The sequence below is a fragment of the Nyctereutes procyonoides genome, unplaced genomic scaffold (assembly GCF_905146905.1).
Source record: "Nyctereutes procyonoides isolate TBG_1078 unplaced genomic scaffold, NYPRO_anot_genome, whole genome shotgun sequence".
Taxonomy (NCBI): Eukaryota; Metazoa; Chordata; class Mammalia; order Carnivora; family Canidae; genus Nyctereutes; species Nyctereutes procyonoides.
Window position 1 is genome coordinate 35267322 of NW_026575024.1, and position 15347 is coordinate 35282668.

Below are 15347 nucleotides of genomic sequence, written 5' to 3' on the forward strand. Positions count from 1 at the left end.
CAATATTTTTTATAGGAAGCTCAAGTATTGGTGTTAACAATACATTTCATGATCTTGTGATATTTTATGTCTTTTTTTCTCTTTTGAGATTCTATTTAAATTCAGGTTAGCTAACATATAGTGTAGTATTAGTATTAGGGGTAAAATTTAGTAATTCATCCCTTGCATATAATACTCAGTTGTCAACACAACTAGTGTCTTCCTTAATGCCCATCACCCACTTACCCATCATGCCCCCCCACCTCCCCTCCAGCAACCCTTGGTTTATTCCCTATAGTTAAGAGTTTCTTATGGTTTGCTTCCCTGTTTTTATCTTATGTTATTTACTGTTTCGTTTATGTGCATTTACTCTTTTTTAAAAAAAGTGTTTATGGCTGAAGCAACCAAGAAAACTTGATTTTCTTGAAATGCTTGGGAGATTTGATGAATATCTAAATATATAATTTGACTGACAGAATTAATTTAGTAGTAAGGGATATTTTTCTAAAAAACTTGCTTAACAGATCTGTAATTTTATGACATTATTAATCTAATGTACAAACAACAGAATGCATTCTTCTCCACCCACCAAAGTTCCTAGACAATTAGGATCTGGCCATATAAGCTTGAAAGAGATTTTACAGATAAAGAGACTTCTATTCAAAGAGGTCTATAAGCCACTTATCTAAAGCCACGCAGTTTGTGAATTGGCAGATCCTGGACCTCTATTCCAGTGTGCTGACTCCCTGGGCTCTCCTGTTTCCATTTCTAAGTGTCCAGCTGGGTGAACACCAGGGCATTGAATTTCGTGTTGTAAGAAATGTGCTTCTATGTTCAATAATATATTTTATTAGAAACAGATCTAAAAGGAAGAAAATGTACAGTCACAGGGACTTAAAAAAATTATGGGGAATCTATGAGCTTTAAGAGGCTATCCAGTGGAAAATACTGGGATGAAAATAAAAGGGCCAGAGCCACTCAGTACAGCTGATGGAGTATGAGGTTTTCATGTTAGAAGACATGAAACAGGCATGAGGGCCAAAGAAGTCATGATGGGGCAGCCTTCAGCTCTCAGAATTGCTGCAGGTATCATCCAGGTAAGAGCACAACCATCTGATGTCCAGTATGAACCCCTTTGTTACAACTCTCAGAAGGTGGAGGCGGCACTAAAAGAAATTATCCCTCCAAATTTAATTCTGACCGGTGAGAAAGAGCCCATCAGTGATGTGGAAATGAGAAGGATCCTTGGGAGACACTATTCCCTTGTGTCAAAAGGAAATAAATGCCAGAAAATGTCAGAGAGTTGCCTTGTATTTCAAGAAAGTTGATCACAAAACTCTTCAAGGAAATGGTGAATCCCATGGAAACAGAACTAAACTAAGGGTGACATGGCTCTAAAGACATAAATCCTGAATGTGAAATTGTGAATCATGAAAAGAGAGTGGAGAATTACAGAGTAATCATGTTGGAAGCATTCTTTGATGAGCTTTCTACACAAGCTCTACTAGGGGAGAATACAAAACAGTGGCACAAGTCCTCAAGAACAGGGTGTCCAGACCTGAGCATTTACCATTCTTGATTTTCCCTGTTTCTCAGAGTAAGGTAGTTTTTGATGTGATGGCCAAGGGTAGGGGGTAAATGAGGAAGAAGAACCTCACTTCAGAAGACTATAAAACACCAAAGATGACAAAGACAAAGCAAACCCAGGCATAGCAATTTTGCTTTGGGATTTTCTGTGCATCTTCAAACTTGAAAAGATAAAAAAGGAGACTGTCAGAAAGGATTTGATGAAAGATAGATTAGAGAAGGGGATGGTGAGCAAGGATGTAGGGATTTTCATTGATGTTGAAATTCTTGGTTTAGACAAATTATATTCTGTGACACTAAACTGGAGGCAGCATTACATTGAATAATCTGAGATGGACAGAGAGACAAGAAGAGTATCAGCCAGCTAGAGAAGACAAAAATCTTTATTTAAAAAAAAAAAACCCACCCCCAAACCATCAGTAGAGTGTGAGGAGCAAATTGTAGGGACACATATAATAAAATTTGATGTCAGTCCAAACACAGTGTTTCTCAACTCTTTGATCTCAAGAATCTCTTATAATTATTGAGGACAGACTCCAAAATACTTTGGTTTATGTTTTATATATCAACCTTTACTGTATTTGAAATTAAAATTGAGAAACATTTTAAACATAAGAATATAAAGCACATAGTTTTCGGACCAATGATGTCAAGACACATCATGTAGCTTCTAGGAAACTCCATTGTATACTTAGGAGAGAGTGAGAGCAGAAAATGCAAATGACCCCTTAGTAGTATGAAAATAGGTTTAATTTTGCAGATTCTCTTCAAGAGAGGAATTGAGACCACACTTTGAGAACTGCTACAAGAAAACTTCTCATCATGGACCCAAGGAGACATGAACATGGATGTTTATGACAATATTATTTATAAATAGCAAGCATTTGCCAGTATCCCTTAGTAGAGAAATGGATAAACAAAAAAAAAAAAAAAGAAAGAAAGAAAGAAAGAAAGAAAAAGAAAAAAACCCCAACAAACTCAAATCATATTGATATGTAGAAAATGAGTTTATTTAGAAATTAATCTCAAAACAATGATAGGCAAAAAAGCAAGTTGAAGAATATTATATGACATCATTTAATGAAATTTCAATATGCCAAATACTATTATTTCTATACCTCTACTTGAAACTGAAAAAAAACCATGAAGCAAATATTAAAATATGCTCTGTTTACTTTAGGTAGAAGTTACAAAGACTTTTTAATATTGTGCCCCTCCCTCCTACTCAGGAGCATCAGCTTCATCTGAAGGCTTGTTAAACACAAAAACCACTAGGCCCACCCCAGACTCTACTGAATCTGAATCTCTAGATTGGGGCTGAGGAGTCTGGGTTGTAACAAACTCCTCAAAAGATTCTGATGAAAGCCCGAGTCTGAGAAGCAAGGGCCAAGAACAACGTGACCCTTCGACCTGCCATTTTATAAATGCATCTAATTTGGAAGTACTTTTGGTGATATTGCTTATGATGTTTTGTGGACAGAATGATGTTAGATGGGAAAAGGAGTTTCTTGAAGATACTTGCCAAGTGTTTTAAAGGATCTTCCTGCACTCTCCACCTCTAAGTGTTAAGTTTTATCAGTTTGCCTACATGCCTTTGGCTTAAGTACATGAACTTTAACTTTTGACACAAGTCTGAACTAACCTGTGGTTTCTGGTTACATTTCTGAGTGTTTGGAAATCCTGGCCAGCATCAACCTATATTGATTATAGTGTACGTGGATACAGTCCTTTATAATTGCCTAAATCAAAGTTCTCAAAGTGTGGTTTCCAGACCAGTAGCATCAGCATCACCTGGTAACTTATTAGAAATACAAATTTCTGACCCCATCCCAGTCCTGCTGAATCATAAACTCTGGGGATGGGCCCAGAAATCTTGTTCGATCGAGCCCTCCAGGTGACTTTTATGGACTATATTGTTTGAGAAACACTGACCTCAATAAATTACATAGAACGAGGGTGTCCTGGTAAGAGTGACATGCAATTTAAAGAAAATTCTGAATAGGAACAGTTGAAATTCTAATCAGAGAAGAGTTCATTACAATGGTGAATTTCCATTCAGAACCAGCCCGCCTGAAGCTTACTAACAGATGCCTGAGAAACGGCACTTTGCCATAACAGAAGGCACTTATAGGCTTCTCCCATTTACTGATTTCATGTCATGATCTCTTATTTTTCTTTGTCCCCTTTAAAGGACAACCTGAAGAAATTAAAATTGTTGATTCTACTTTAAATTATTTTGTCAAAATGGTTTTAAGTCTGCATAACTCCTTTCACTGCTTTGCCAATTCCTTCAGAGCTTCTTATTTCAAGGATTGTTCTGAGTTGTGAAATATATTCTGCATGATTTATAACATGTTAAAAATAGGGAAGACTTCTCCAGAGAAGGCATTTCCAAAATGTGGGATCATCCAAACCACATGGCATACTTTGGCCTCTTGAGCCTTTTATTTTCCTTAGAGAGGCTGGTGGAGTCAGCAGGATTCTCTTGAACCACTGATAAGGTCCAACAGTGCTAATTTCACTCATAGGATCTGGAGGAGAGGATCAATCCAAATGAGTTGGTGAGAGTATCAAGTATGGATTTATTGGGTATCCTTCAGTTAAAAAGCGTTTGATTAACTCTACTCTTTCTGGGAAAAATTCAACCTCACTGACTATCATCTTATCACTCCTCACCTGTATTTATTTTCTTTCTCACAGGCAAAATTCAGGCGTAGGTCTATACTGGAGATGTATTTTCCAGTCATCTTATGGTTTGTAATCAAGTGTCTATAACACATATTTTCATTTCCTACAGGCTGAAGGTTCACTTTTGGGGCATCAGGGCTAGAAAGCCCATATAGTGAATATGAGAATCCTAGGGCTCAGGAGCTCGGCAGTTAGGAAACCTTGCTCTGACTCATGGTAGGGCTGACAAATTCTGTCAGGGAGGATAATGAGCCAGCCCTTCTGATAAATGGAAGAAGTAAGTTAGAAGTCCTGTTAAGTCCTACATCCACCAAGCGTGGTGGATTATCACTGAGATAGGAGCTTCCTCCTTCAGTGCCAGCCAGAACCTGCTAGATGAGTGAAGAACCACCTAGATGAGTGAATAAATGATCTCTGTCCTTATCCAATAATAAACACACTCTCTAATGAGACAGCACATGTCCTGGGCCTTCAGCTAGGATGCTACACTAAGACTCTGCCTCCTTCTAGAATGTTCCTCATCAAATGATAACCACACTCATTAATTGTGCTTTACTTGGGCATTTTTCCTTCACCATGAGGATCAATGGCAGAGAACTTTTCTGGGCACAATACACATTCCATTGTCTGAGTTTTATAAAAACTTGGGATAGGAGAAAAATAAACATAAATAAAAAGCAAATTCTTTCTAATCTCAACTTCTTATTAGATATTGCCCACCATATTATTTACTCATTAGTGAAGAATTAGCCTTCTCTTAGGAGAAAACCCTATTCAATAATAGGATATTGCCTAATGTCAAGCAGAATTGGTTAATTGGTCAGTTTCTAATAAATATCAATCAATACCTGCTTTAAATTGGGGGTTCCTTTTTGTCCCTAAGGATATATCTTCTCAAATATCCATCTTTTGAGTATTCTACATTTTAGCTGGCCTGAAAAGCTTCAGAATCTTATCAGAAAATCAAATTCACAAAATACAGAGAAAAATTTGTAATTATCTTTGGGTTGAACACACCTACCTGTTCAATACCAGGATAGAAAACAAAACAGGACAAAACCAGAATAGATTGACCAAGACTATGCATGAATGATGGAATCACAATTCTAAGTTCACATGATATTTTTTATAAGACTTTCCTGTAACTTATCATCTAGGCATCTTTCTTTGCATTCTCTAAAAATGCAACCACTTTTGTTTTGCCTAAACACTTAAATACAATGCAGTCAATATTCATGTTTACACAGAAAAAGGTATTCATAGCTCAGATGTCTGCTAATGTAATGAGCTAATGTAATGAGCATCTGAGGGCAAATGCAAAACATGTAAAGGTTGCCTATTTAATCAGAGATTATCGCCAACACTTATCAGATGGGGTAAATAATATTCTTCAGTATGAAGACTAGCAAACACCATTTTAAAGTAGAAATGAGACTTTTCTACTTTGTGATTGCATTTTATGTGTTTGATTTTTTTTTTAAATCTCACACTTGAAAGCTGAGGTTCCTTTTCATGTGCTGCAATTTACAATAAGTGGTGAACATTATAATCACTGAAGAAGAAGTGCAGATCATCACTGGATATTTAAAAACAAGTGCATGATTTAGGCATTTTTTCTAGCTTGCCTGTAAAGATGGTGCACTGCATCAAAGGAGAGAACATGCTTCTTGAACCAACTTAAGACAGAATCCTCGCCATACCTTCATAGGCGCCAGCTGGATGGGTGTGATGCAAGAGGGGTCTACCATGGGCTTTGGCCTATTGGCCGTGTCTGCTAACAGGCTGTGCCACTGCTGGGGGAGGCCCGTAAACTTCTGTTCTTGTGGATCAAAGCCAGTATGAACCCTGTGTTCAAAGTTAGAGGGACCAGATATTTCAATCTTTTTCTTTTTCTTTCCAAACATGATGCAAACCTGGGAAATGCAAACAGAAAAGAGATTGCTGTTTAGATCTTGATGACAGAAGACTATAGGAAAATTATTCATTTGTACTTCTATCTTTTCAATTATTCCTCTATGTATCAGCTGCAAAAGATAAAAGTTGGATTTTCAGGATATGTAAATTAGATATTTCATTCCTAATTTTTCTCCTTGAACTTACCATGCGGAATATAGTTCCCTGCCCCACTGATTTTGGATTTGGCTATGTGACCTGCTTCAGTATGGACTGTACAGTCCAGGGTGGAGGGTTTGGAAGATACTGTGTGTTTCCACTTTCCTCCTTGTGTTTCTGCCACTTGGCTAGAAGATATGTTTGTGGATGATACTCTCTCAGCCTGGATCCTGGAAGGAGAGATGCATGAAGCAGACCCAAATCCAACCTCTAGTCTGGAGCCATGCCCAGCTGAGCCACAGGTGACTCTAAGAAAACAATGTTTATAATTAAGCCACTAAGATTCCTGACTTGTTATGTGGTATTAGCAAAGCAAAAACTGACTAATGCACAGGGAGAAGCACATCAAAGTTTGGTGTGCACTTAAAATCTAAAAACCTTTGAACAAATATATATATGAAAAGTGAGGTTAATAATCATATTCACCACATACAATTATTATTAGGATTAAAAAGTAAACATTTGTAAAACACTCTGAAAAGCACCTGGCACAAAGTAAGCACTGCAAATATTAAATAGATCTGTGAACAAATACACAGGAAACTTGACTGGCATTGCCTGTAGAGGAGAGAAGGGAACCTGCAGGGGGACAAAGCCACTTTTATATTTAGGATTTTGTACAATGTATTTTGCCTGTTTGAAACAATGTAGTTTACCTAATTAAAACATGTCTATGACCAGGATACCTCTAGAAAATAAGTAAAATAGTCACTGTGTTGCTTCATGGATTCACCTACTCACTATGATCTTGGGTGTGACTGCTTTTATCTCTCTCAATTTATTGTGAGTAGGACAATCATGATCATTAGGGGAATCCTGACAACACTGCTGCAGGCACTATACATGATAATGGTTTGGCTTTGATGTTGCTTTGGTGGAGAAGCCTCATCTCAGCCCTTAGGCTTGAAGGGGTGGGTGATATACTTGTACAGCTCTATATACATATTTTTCTCAGCACATATCCACTTGCTGTCAGTTAATTAGGTGTAACGGCATGCTTGGTGTCTGTGTTGCCTACTAGAATGGAAGATCCACCAGAGAAGGGATACTGTTGGCTTGTTCACTACTGTGGGCCAGTGCCTGGGATAGTAGGGCTCAAGAAATATTTGCTGATGGACTAAAATCACAAGCACAATACATTTATTCAGTGACCAGTACCTGGGGTAGGAGCTCCATAGATAAAAGGGAGAGGGCAAGGGAAGATGTTAACTGTTTCATCTTTTAACCAGTTATCACTGCTTGGCAAAGAGAGTCTTCCTGCTGCCTTCAAGTTTTCTCAAGTTGCTATTCCATCCTCTGCTGAGGTCTACTAGTTTATGAGGCTGTCATAACAAAATACCCAGGACTGGGTAGTTTATAAACAACAGTTCTTTTTTATAGTTCTGGATTCTGGAAATTCCAAGATCAAGGCTCTGGCAGGTTTGGTGTCTAGTGAGTACCTAGACAGGGCTGGATGGTGCTGTCTTTTTGCTGGAACTTCCCATGTTCGAAGGGAAAAGGGAGCTCTCGCTGTCCTCTTCTAATAATGACACTCATTCCATTCATGAGATTCTACTTTCATGACCTGGTCATCTCCCAAAGGCCCCACACTTCCTAATGCTATCCCCTTGACGGTTAGGAGCTTAACATACGGGCTTTGGAGGGACATATATAGACCACATCACTGGATGGATATGTATTCTCTTGACAGTGATCAGATTTTTCACAGCTTTAACTCCCCAGACACTATCAAAACCCATTTTCCCATCCATCCTGCTTGTTACTTCAGACTAATTTGGAAAACTAATATAAGGTGATAAACAAAAATCAATAAAAGATAACAAGGGGCTCAAAACACCTTGATGTGTTCTCTCCTTCAGAGAGCATAACACAATTAAAAAAAAATCTTCAAGTACCTTACTATAACATGGTTAATAAATATAAGTCAGCTGATTTTAAACATTTGAGAACACCCAAGTAAAATGTAAATAATTAAAGGAGTCCAGCTGTGGTAGAGGATCACAGCAATGGCCCCCAGATGTTTTATGCCGCCCAGCATCCATGTCCCTGAGTGGGTCTATCTCAAATGACTCTGGGCCTGAATATGTAATTTACTGTCACCATTGGGTCAAAAGAAACCATGACACAAGCATGAAATGATCTTGTATGTTGGCCTTGCTCTCTTGCTGCACTTGGAACCAGCAGTCAGCTTGAGATCAAGGCCAGGCCATCCTGCTGGAGGATGACACACCATGTGGTCCAGCCACCCATCAGCCCAACCAACTATCAACCCTGGTAGCAGGGCCATGTAGCTGACCAGTGGCTATTTACCAGATGAGCCAGTCAAAACCAGCAGAAGAACCATGCAGCTAAGCTAGACCCAAAGTTCTCATCTTCAGAATCAGAATACAATAAATAGCTGTCACTCTAAGTCATTACATAGTGGAGTAAATTTTGGCACAGAAAATGCTAATAGCAAAGACCTGTTTATCATCCTATACCTTTTATCTTCAGATGCCCATCATTTTTCTCTTTCTACTTTAGCTGCTTCAAAGTCTTAAGTAATAATGTCCAATTTGTGTAACTATATTAGTTGTTATACAATTGCATTAATTCAGAGGAATCTTGATTTTGATGCCACTCTCTGGCTGGATGAAGGCCTGGAAGGTTTTAGTGGCCAGGAAATAATGCCAAATAAGTAAGTGGGTATATATATATACTATCTCTTGGTGTTTTTTAGCAAAAACAAAAATAATTTGAAAATATAATTTGGTCATGTGTTGACTGAGTCTCCTTGATGTTTTAATAAACTTTATGACCATTTTTAAAAGTCAAGGTAGCAATTATTAGAAAAACCACGAGAATAATTCTTTTGCATGGATTTATACATGAACAAGCACTGAAAATGCTAGGTCAAATATTTTTAGCACCAGAATAGAAATGTTTTACTATTCCCTTCCTGACTGTGCATGTCCCAGTGGTTGCCATGCCATTCAAATGAAAATGTAAAAAAGAAAATATCAATGAATGAATATTGTTCTTGTTCTAAAATAAGGCAGTTGTGGAGAGGAAACCTGTGGCTGAATTTACCGACACTGAATCCTGTGATACTATACAACTGTAATTTAAATGCTTATATATACAGTGTTACACATCTAGTAAGTCTGAGTTAATGAGTTATAAAGGAAGGAACCAGAAAGGAAAATTAAAAAGTCCTATATTTTCAAGCAACGTTTCTGTGAAGGTCACGTTTGACTAAATGTAGAGAGAGAACCTCCATGGCGTATGGTGATAATTCATTAGAGATGGCCATTTGCTCTGACAGCAGTGAGGAATCTCACACTCAGGTGAAAGAGTCCTGATGCTTTTTACACCATAAAGCAGAGACATATTTGGTAGGGGACTCTTGTAAAAATCCAAGATCTGGTTTCTTCTCTCTGATGTGTCCAGGCTTAGTCTATAGCTGGCATAGTGTTCAAGGTCCATTGTGTCTACTCACACTTAAAACTCACAATAACCCTATGTTGGCAGTGGGGGCAGGAGGTGGATGTTTCAAGACCACTGTGAAGTTTCATTTGCTAGAAGAACTCACCGAAGCTTAGCTTACAGTTGCACTCCATCTGTGATATATTATAGTGAATGTATGCATAATCAGCAAAGGAAAAAGGCACTTGGGCAAGTCTGGAGGAAACAAGGCATAAGCTTTCAGGGGTCCTCTCCCTGTGGACTCACACAGGATGTGATTAATTCGTCTAGCAGTGAATTGTGACAGTACATGAAAAATGCCGTCTATCAGGTAAGCTTGTTATAGACTCAATGTCTGAGGATTTTATTCAGTGTTAGTCACATAGGTACTCTTTGCCTGGCCCATGCCAAAATTTCTGACTCCAGATGAAAAGTAGGGGTTCAGCATAAACAATATTGTTTGCATAAACAGTTTAGTCACATAACCATTCTTATCAGGGAGAGGTGGGAATCCTTCTGAAATCCAAGCTCCCAGATGCCACCCAAGGGCCAACCTTGTAAATTGGTTTTTCTAAGATATGCTCAGGCCTGCTATGTTAACTCTGCTCTGTGCAGAAGGTGTTATTATCACATCTCCATGGAGGGACAGAAGCTAAGAAGTTAAAAAATGGCAAAGCTGGAGATTCAGAACCTTAAAACACCTGCTTTTTAATCACTAGACAATGCAATGTAGCCCTGTGTGTTACCAGACATCCGCACCCTTGTCCTTCTTAGGAAGCTTGTTCCCCTAGAGATATGCACGGGGGATGGTGAGCTCTAATAAGGTAACTATGAGATTCTGGAAGGTTGGAGGTCCTATCATGTCTCTCCAAGAAAGACCCTTTCTCTGACTGAGCAGAACTCTGCCACTGAGCAAAGGCCAAAGGGCTGCTGGAACCTAGGACAAGACCTCACATAGAAAAAAAAAAAAAAAAAAAAAAAGACCTCACATAGAAAACAAGACAACTGCTGCTTCATGTCCATGGCAAGTAAGGGCACAGAATACCTCATTCTGCTCTACAGTTCCAGCAGACCAACTTCCAAAATGTTTTGGTAGATATTATTCAGCATAGAAAATTTTGCTACATGTTTTTTTTTTAATTTTTTAAAAAGATCCATTTATTTTAGGGAGGGGCAAAAGGAGACAGCAAGAGAGAATCTCAAGCAGAATCCCCACTGAGTATGGAGCCTGATGTAGGGGCTCAGTCTCATGACCCTGAGATCATGACGTGAACTGAAACCAAAAGCCAGACACTTAACTGACGAGCCACCCAGGCACCCCTGCTACAGGTTTTTAAATTAGACATTTCAAGACTTAATAACTACTATTTCCTAATCACTTTTTCACTATTAAACACACATGTGAGTGCTCACCTGCTAGGTTAAGTACACATTAACCAAAGTGTGTTCCTGAGGACACCAGCTCTCTGAAAGGTGAAAAATTTGCAGGATGGAAGGATGGTTCCTGAGTCAAGTAAATTTGGGAAACAATGGGTTATATACATTTCCTTTGTGGGACTACTTCTATGCTACTGTGTAGTTAAACTCCTAGAGGAAGAGAGTAAACAGACTCCAGAATTCCCGTTTCTGAAAGTTTCTTGCAAAATTCAGAGCAAACAACACTACTTTGACGGATGGTTTTGGTCACCACATGTTCTCGTATGGAAGCTGTGTTACAGAAGAAGCAGAAGGAAATCCAAATTCCCAGACTCCAGAGCAACACTCTGACAGCTTCACTGTCATCTCAGCCCTCGAGCTGCTTTTAGCAACACCACAGCTCTCTGCCCCACCTTAGTGCTGCTTTAATAAGCACATGCTTAGCCTAAAAGCTCTTGTACATGGCATCTCCATTTTGGGGTTTATTAGCTGGGATAATGAGGAGAGATTCAAAGGACTGGCAAACAAGTGAAGGGCACCTGGGATCATTGGTGTCAGGCTGGTGTGGTGGCATAGCACCTCACTAGGGACCAAAAAATGCTGCTTCAAGTATACTTATCTAGGATTAACTGTGTCAGACACTGTTCTGTCTGTAAAAACTCATGTATTCTCTTCACAGTAATTTATGTTGTAAGGACTATTATTATGCCCACCATACAGATAAGGAAACAGTCTCAGTGAGGTTAAGGAGTTCCCAAGTTCACCCAGGTAAGAAGCAGCTAAAATGGGATGCAAGCCTAAGCCGCCCACATCCTGAGAACAGGCTTGTATACTCTGCTTTATACTTGCTGCCTTGAATTCCAGACCTGTCCCCATTTCTACTATGTGGCATGCCCTATGGCCCTGGTAGCCAGAAATAGAGTCTTCCTTGCTAAATGAAGATGACTCCAGATTTGCCTTGCTTCTGGAGTAATTAGAATTACTAAATGAGAAGGCACTGGAAGAAGTCCTTTAAAAACATCAGCACAAGCAATAGTAGGTAATGTGAAATGAGTATTTCCTGGAATCAGACATTGTCTAGGCTAAGCAGAATAGTCATTCTCTTATATTCCAACAACTCTGTGAGGTGTTACATTATTTTACAAGTGCAGGTATTAAAACTTTGAGAGTTAAACCATGTGTACCACAGTTAGGAAGTGGCAGAAATGGAGAGAAATCCAAATCTATCCTAATTTCAGATTTGGCTTGTATGGGCCATGTTTGATTGCAAAGTCCTACTCCATTATCATTATGTGATTACTGTCATTTAAGGTGAATTTTAGGCAAAACCAGTAACTGTGTATCTGGTAAAGCCTGGGGTACATATACAGGCTGAGGGACTCTCCCAAACCCTGCATGACATCACAAAGTAGCAGGGAATGTGGAGATAAACAAAAATACATGTCACCTTGCAAGATAATAAGCTCTTCACAAAATAAATTATTTATAAAGAAGCCATTAAAAAAGAAGAGAAAGACAAGAAACTTTGGGAAAACCAAAAACTGGAATGGAATGGAAAGAAAAGATAATCTAAGTCTTGGCTTACCAATAAGCAATGATGAAAATCACAAAATATAAGGACCATTTGCATATATAACCAAAAATAGCCAGAAAAATTATATTGGGAAAATAAGGGAGGTGGGCAGATTATGTAATAGAGCTAAATTCTATCTACAGAGCAGAAAATACAAGGATGGAGATGCCTAAAATTGCTATAGCTGCATACATATATTTTTGGCTATATATAAAAAAACTGAGGGGTGTCTGGCTGGTTCAGTCAGTAGAGCATGCAACTGGATCTCAGGGCTGTTAAGTTCAAACCCCACATTGGGTATATACATTATTTAAAAATAAAATCTTAAAAAAAAAACCCTAAAACTAAAACAAAACAAACGACTAAAATGGAAGGAATGTCATGATGGCCTCTGGTAAGCAGAACTTGGGGTTATCACGGAGGTTGGGTCAGGCAATCGCTAGATTTCTTATACTTTTTTCTAGACCATATGTGGTATATTTCTTTCCCAAAATATTTTTAAACTAACAGAAGACACACTTGTTAAATTAACATGTAACCAAACATATCCAAATAAAATGTTAAAAATCCATCCTTTGGGTTCATGTTCAGAAAAAGAGACTTACAGGGGTAACAGTAAAACGGGGGCTTCCAAACCAGCATTTTGAAATATGGAGAGGAGCCACCCATGAATGACTGAAGAAGCTGCTAGCTCTTGAGAAATACACAGATGACAGCTTGAGTTTACAAATGGTACCAGTGTACTCAAATTCTCATTTTGCCTGAGAAGTGGCAGTTCATACACAAGAAGTATTCATTAGGGTGTTTGAATCCGAGCACTTTTACTCTTGTTTCCACTGTTCTACATTACTTGCTAAGGTTTTTGAGTACTGGAAAAGCCTGCTTAATTTTGTGGTGGCTACATTCACCAAAAGTGCCCTGAAGCATGGAAAAGAAATATCTCCTCTGATTGTTGAACTGCACACTTACAAGTGGATGAGCAGATGGAAACATGTAAAGAAACCACATCTGACATAAACTGGAATCCCCAATTTCTTGCTTCTCTAGGAGATCTCTTAGCGTATATTGCCTACAGCTTATAGTATAAGCATTGTATTGATCAGGGTTCTTCTGAGAAACAGAGCCAATAGGATTTATATAGATGTATATAAGAGGAGATTCATATTTTAAGATTTTATTTATTTATTCATGAGAGACACACAGAGAGAGGCAGAGACATAGGCAGAGGGAGAAGCAGGCTCCCTGTAGGGAGCCTGATGTGGAACTAGATCCCAGGACCCCGAGATCACAACCTGAGCCAAAGGCAGACACTCAACCACTGAGTCACTCAGGTGCCCTTTTAAGAGGAGATTTATTATAAGAATTGGCTAATCTGGTTATGTCAGCCAAAATGTTTCATGGTTTGCTGTCTATAAGTTGGGGGAAAGCTAGTGGTGTAATTCAGTCTGAGTCCATGGGTCTCAGAACCAGGGGCTCATATGATGTAAGTCCTAGTCTGAATTTGAAAACATAAGACCAGCAGCACCAATGTCCAAGGGATGTCTCAGCCCAAGCAGGGAGGGAGTGAATTCCCTCTTCCTTTTTTTTTTTTTCTTTTTCTTTTCCTGTTTGGGTCCTCAAGGAATTGGATGGTGCCCACCAACCTTGGAGAGTGGTCATCTGCTATATTCAGTTTGATTATTCAAATGCTAATTTCTTCCAGAAACAGCCTCACAGATACACCCACAAACACTTCACCAGCTATGTGAGCATCCCTTCCTCCAGTCAAGTTGTCACATAATACTAAATATCACAGGCATGTAGGGAAGAATTTCTAAGAACATTCCCATTTAGGTAGGAAATGAAGTGACCTTGTAGGTAGGTTTTAAACCTCTACCTGATTCAAGCATGCTTACTGGCCCAGAAAATTGCCTCTAACATTTGATTCTTTTCAATATTTTTAGAGCAAAATGTCAGTTTCAGGACCATGAATCCTATTTTCAACTTTCTTGCTCAAAGTTTAATATATATAACATATATGCATGTGTATGTATATATAACATACATATATGTACATAAATATGTAATATATAAGTAATATATGTAATATATAAGTATTTGTATATATATGTCTGGTATGTGTATATTATATGTGTGTGTGTCTGGTATATATATATATATATACACACACACACACACACATACACATATATGCCTGGTAATGTTAATTTTTTGTACCACTTCTGCCATTCTTTATTAATTTGTAGAGTTTGAAGAGTCAGTAAGAATAGTAGTATACTTATGGGGAGCATCTGCAGTTTCCAAAATGTTGGCATGCTCATAAGAGGTTTTTTTTTTAATTTTCCTTTTTTAGTTTTTATTTATTTATTCATGAGGAACAGAGAGAGAGGCAGAGGCACAGGCAGAGAGAGAAGCAGGCTCCATGCAGGGAGCCCAATGTGGGACTCAATCCCAGGTCTCCAGGATCAGGCCCTGGGCTGAAGGCAGCACTAAACCGCTGAGCCACCCAGGCTGCCCTCATAAGAGGTTCTGAATGGACTTTAGGCCA

General features: G+C 38.6%; 1 protein-coding gene across 1 annotated transcript in view; it reads right to left on the reverse strand.

The window, feature by feature from the left end:
* PAK5 (p21 (RAC1) activated kinase 5) overlaps positions 1-15347 on the reverse strand; it is a 156269-nt gene that overhangs the window by 92659 nt on the left and 48263 nt on the right. The window contains exon 2 of the mRNA XM_055304136.1: positions 5955-6167. Within this exon, the coding sequence (XP_055160111.1) occupies positions 5955-6158 (204 nt within the window). The 5' untranslated portion in view covers positions 6159-6167. The remainder of the gene's footprint in view (positions 1-5954; positions 6168-15347) is intronic.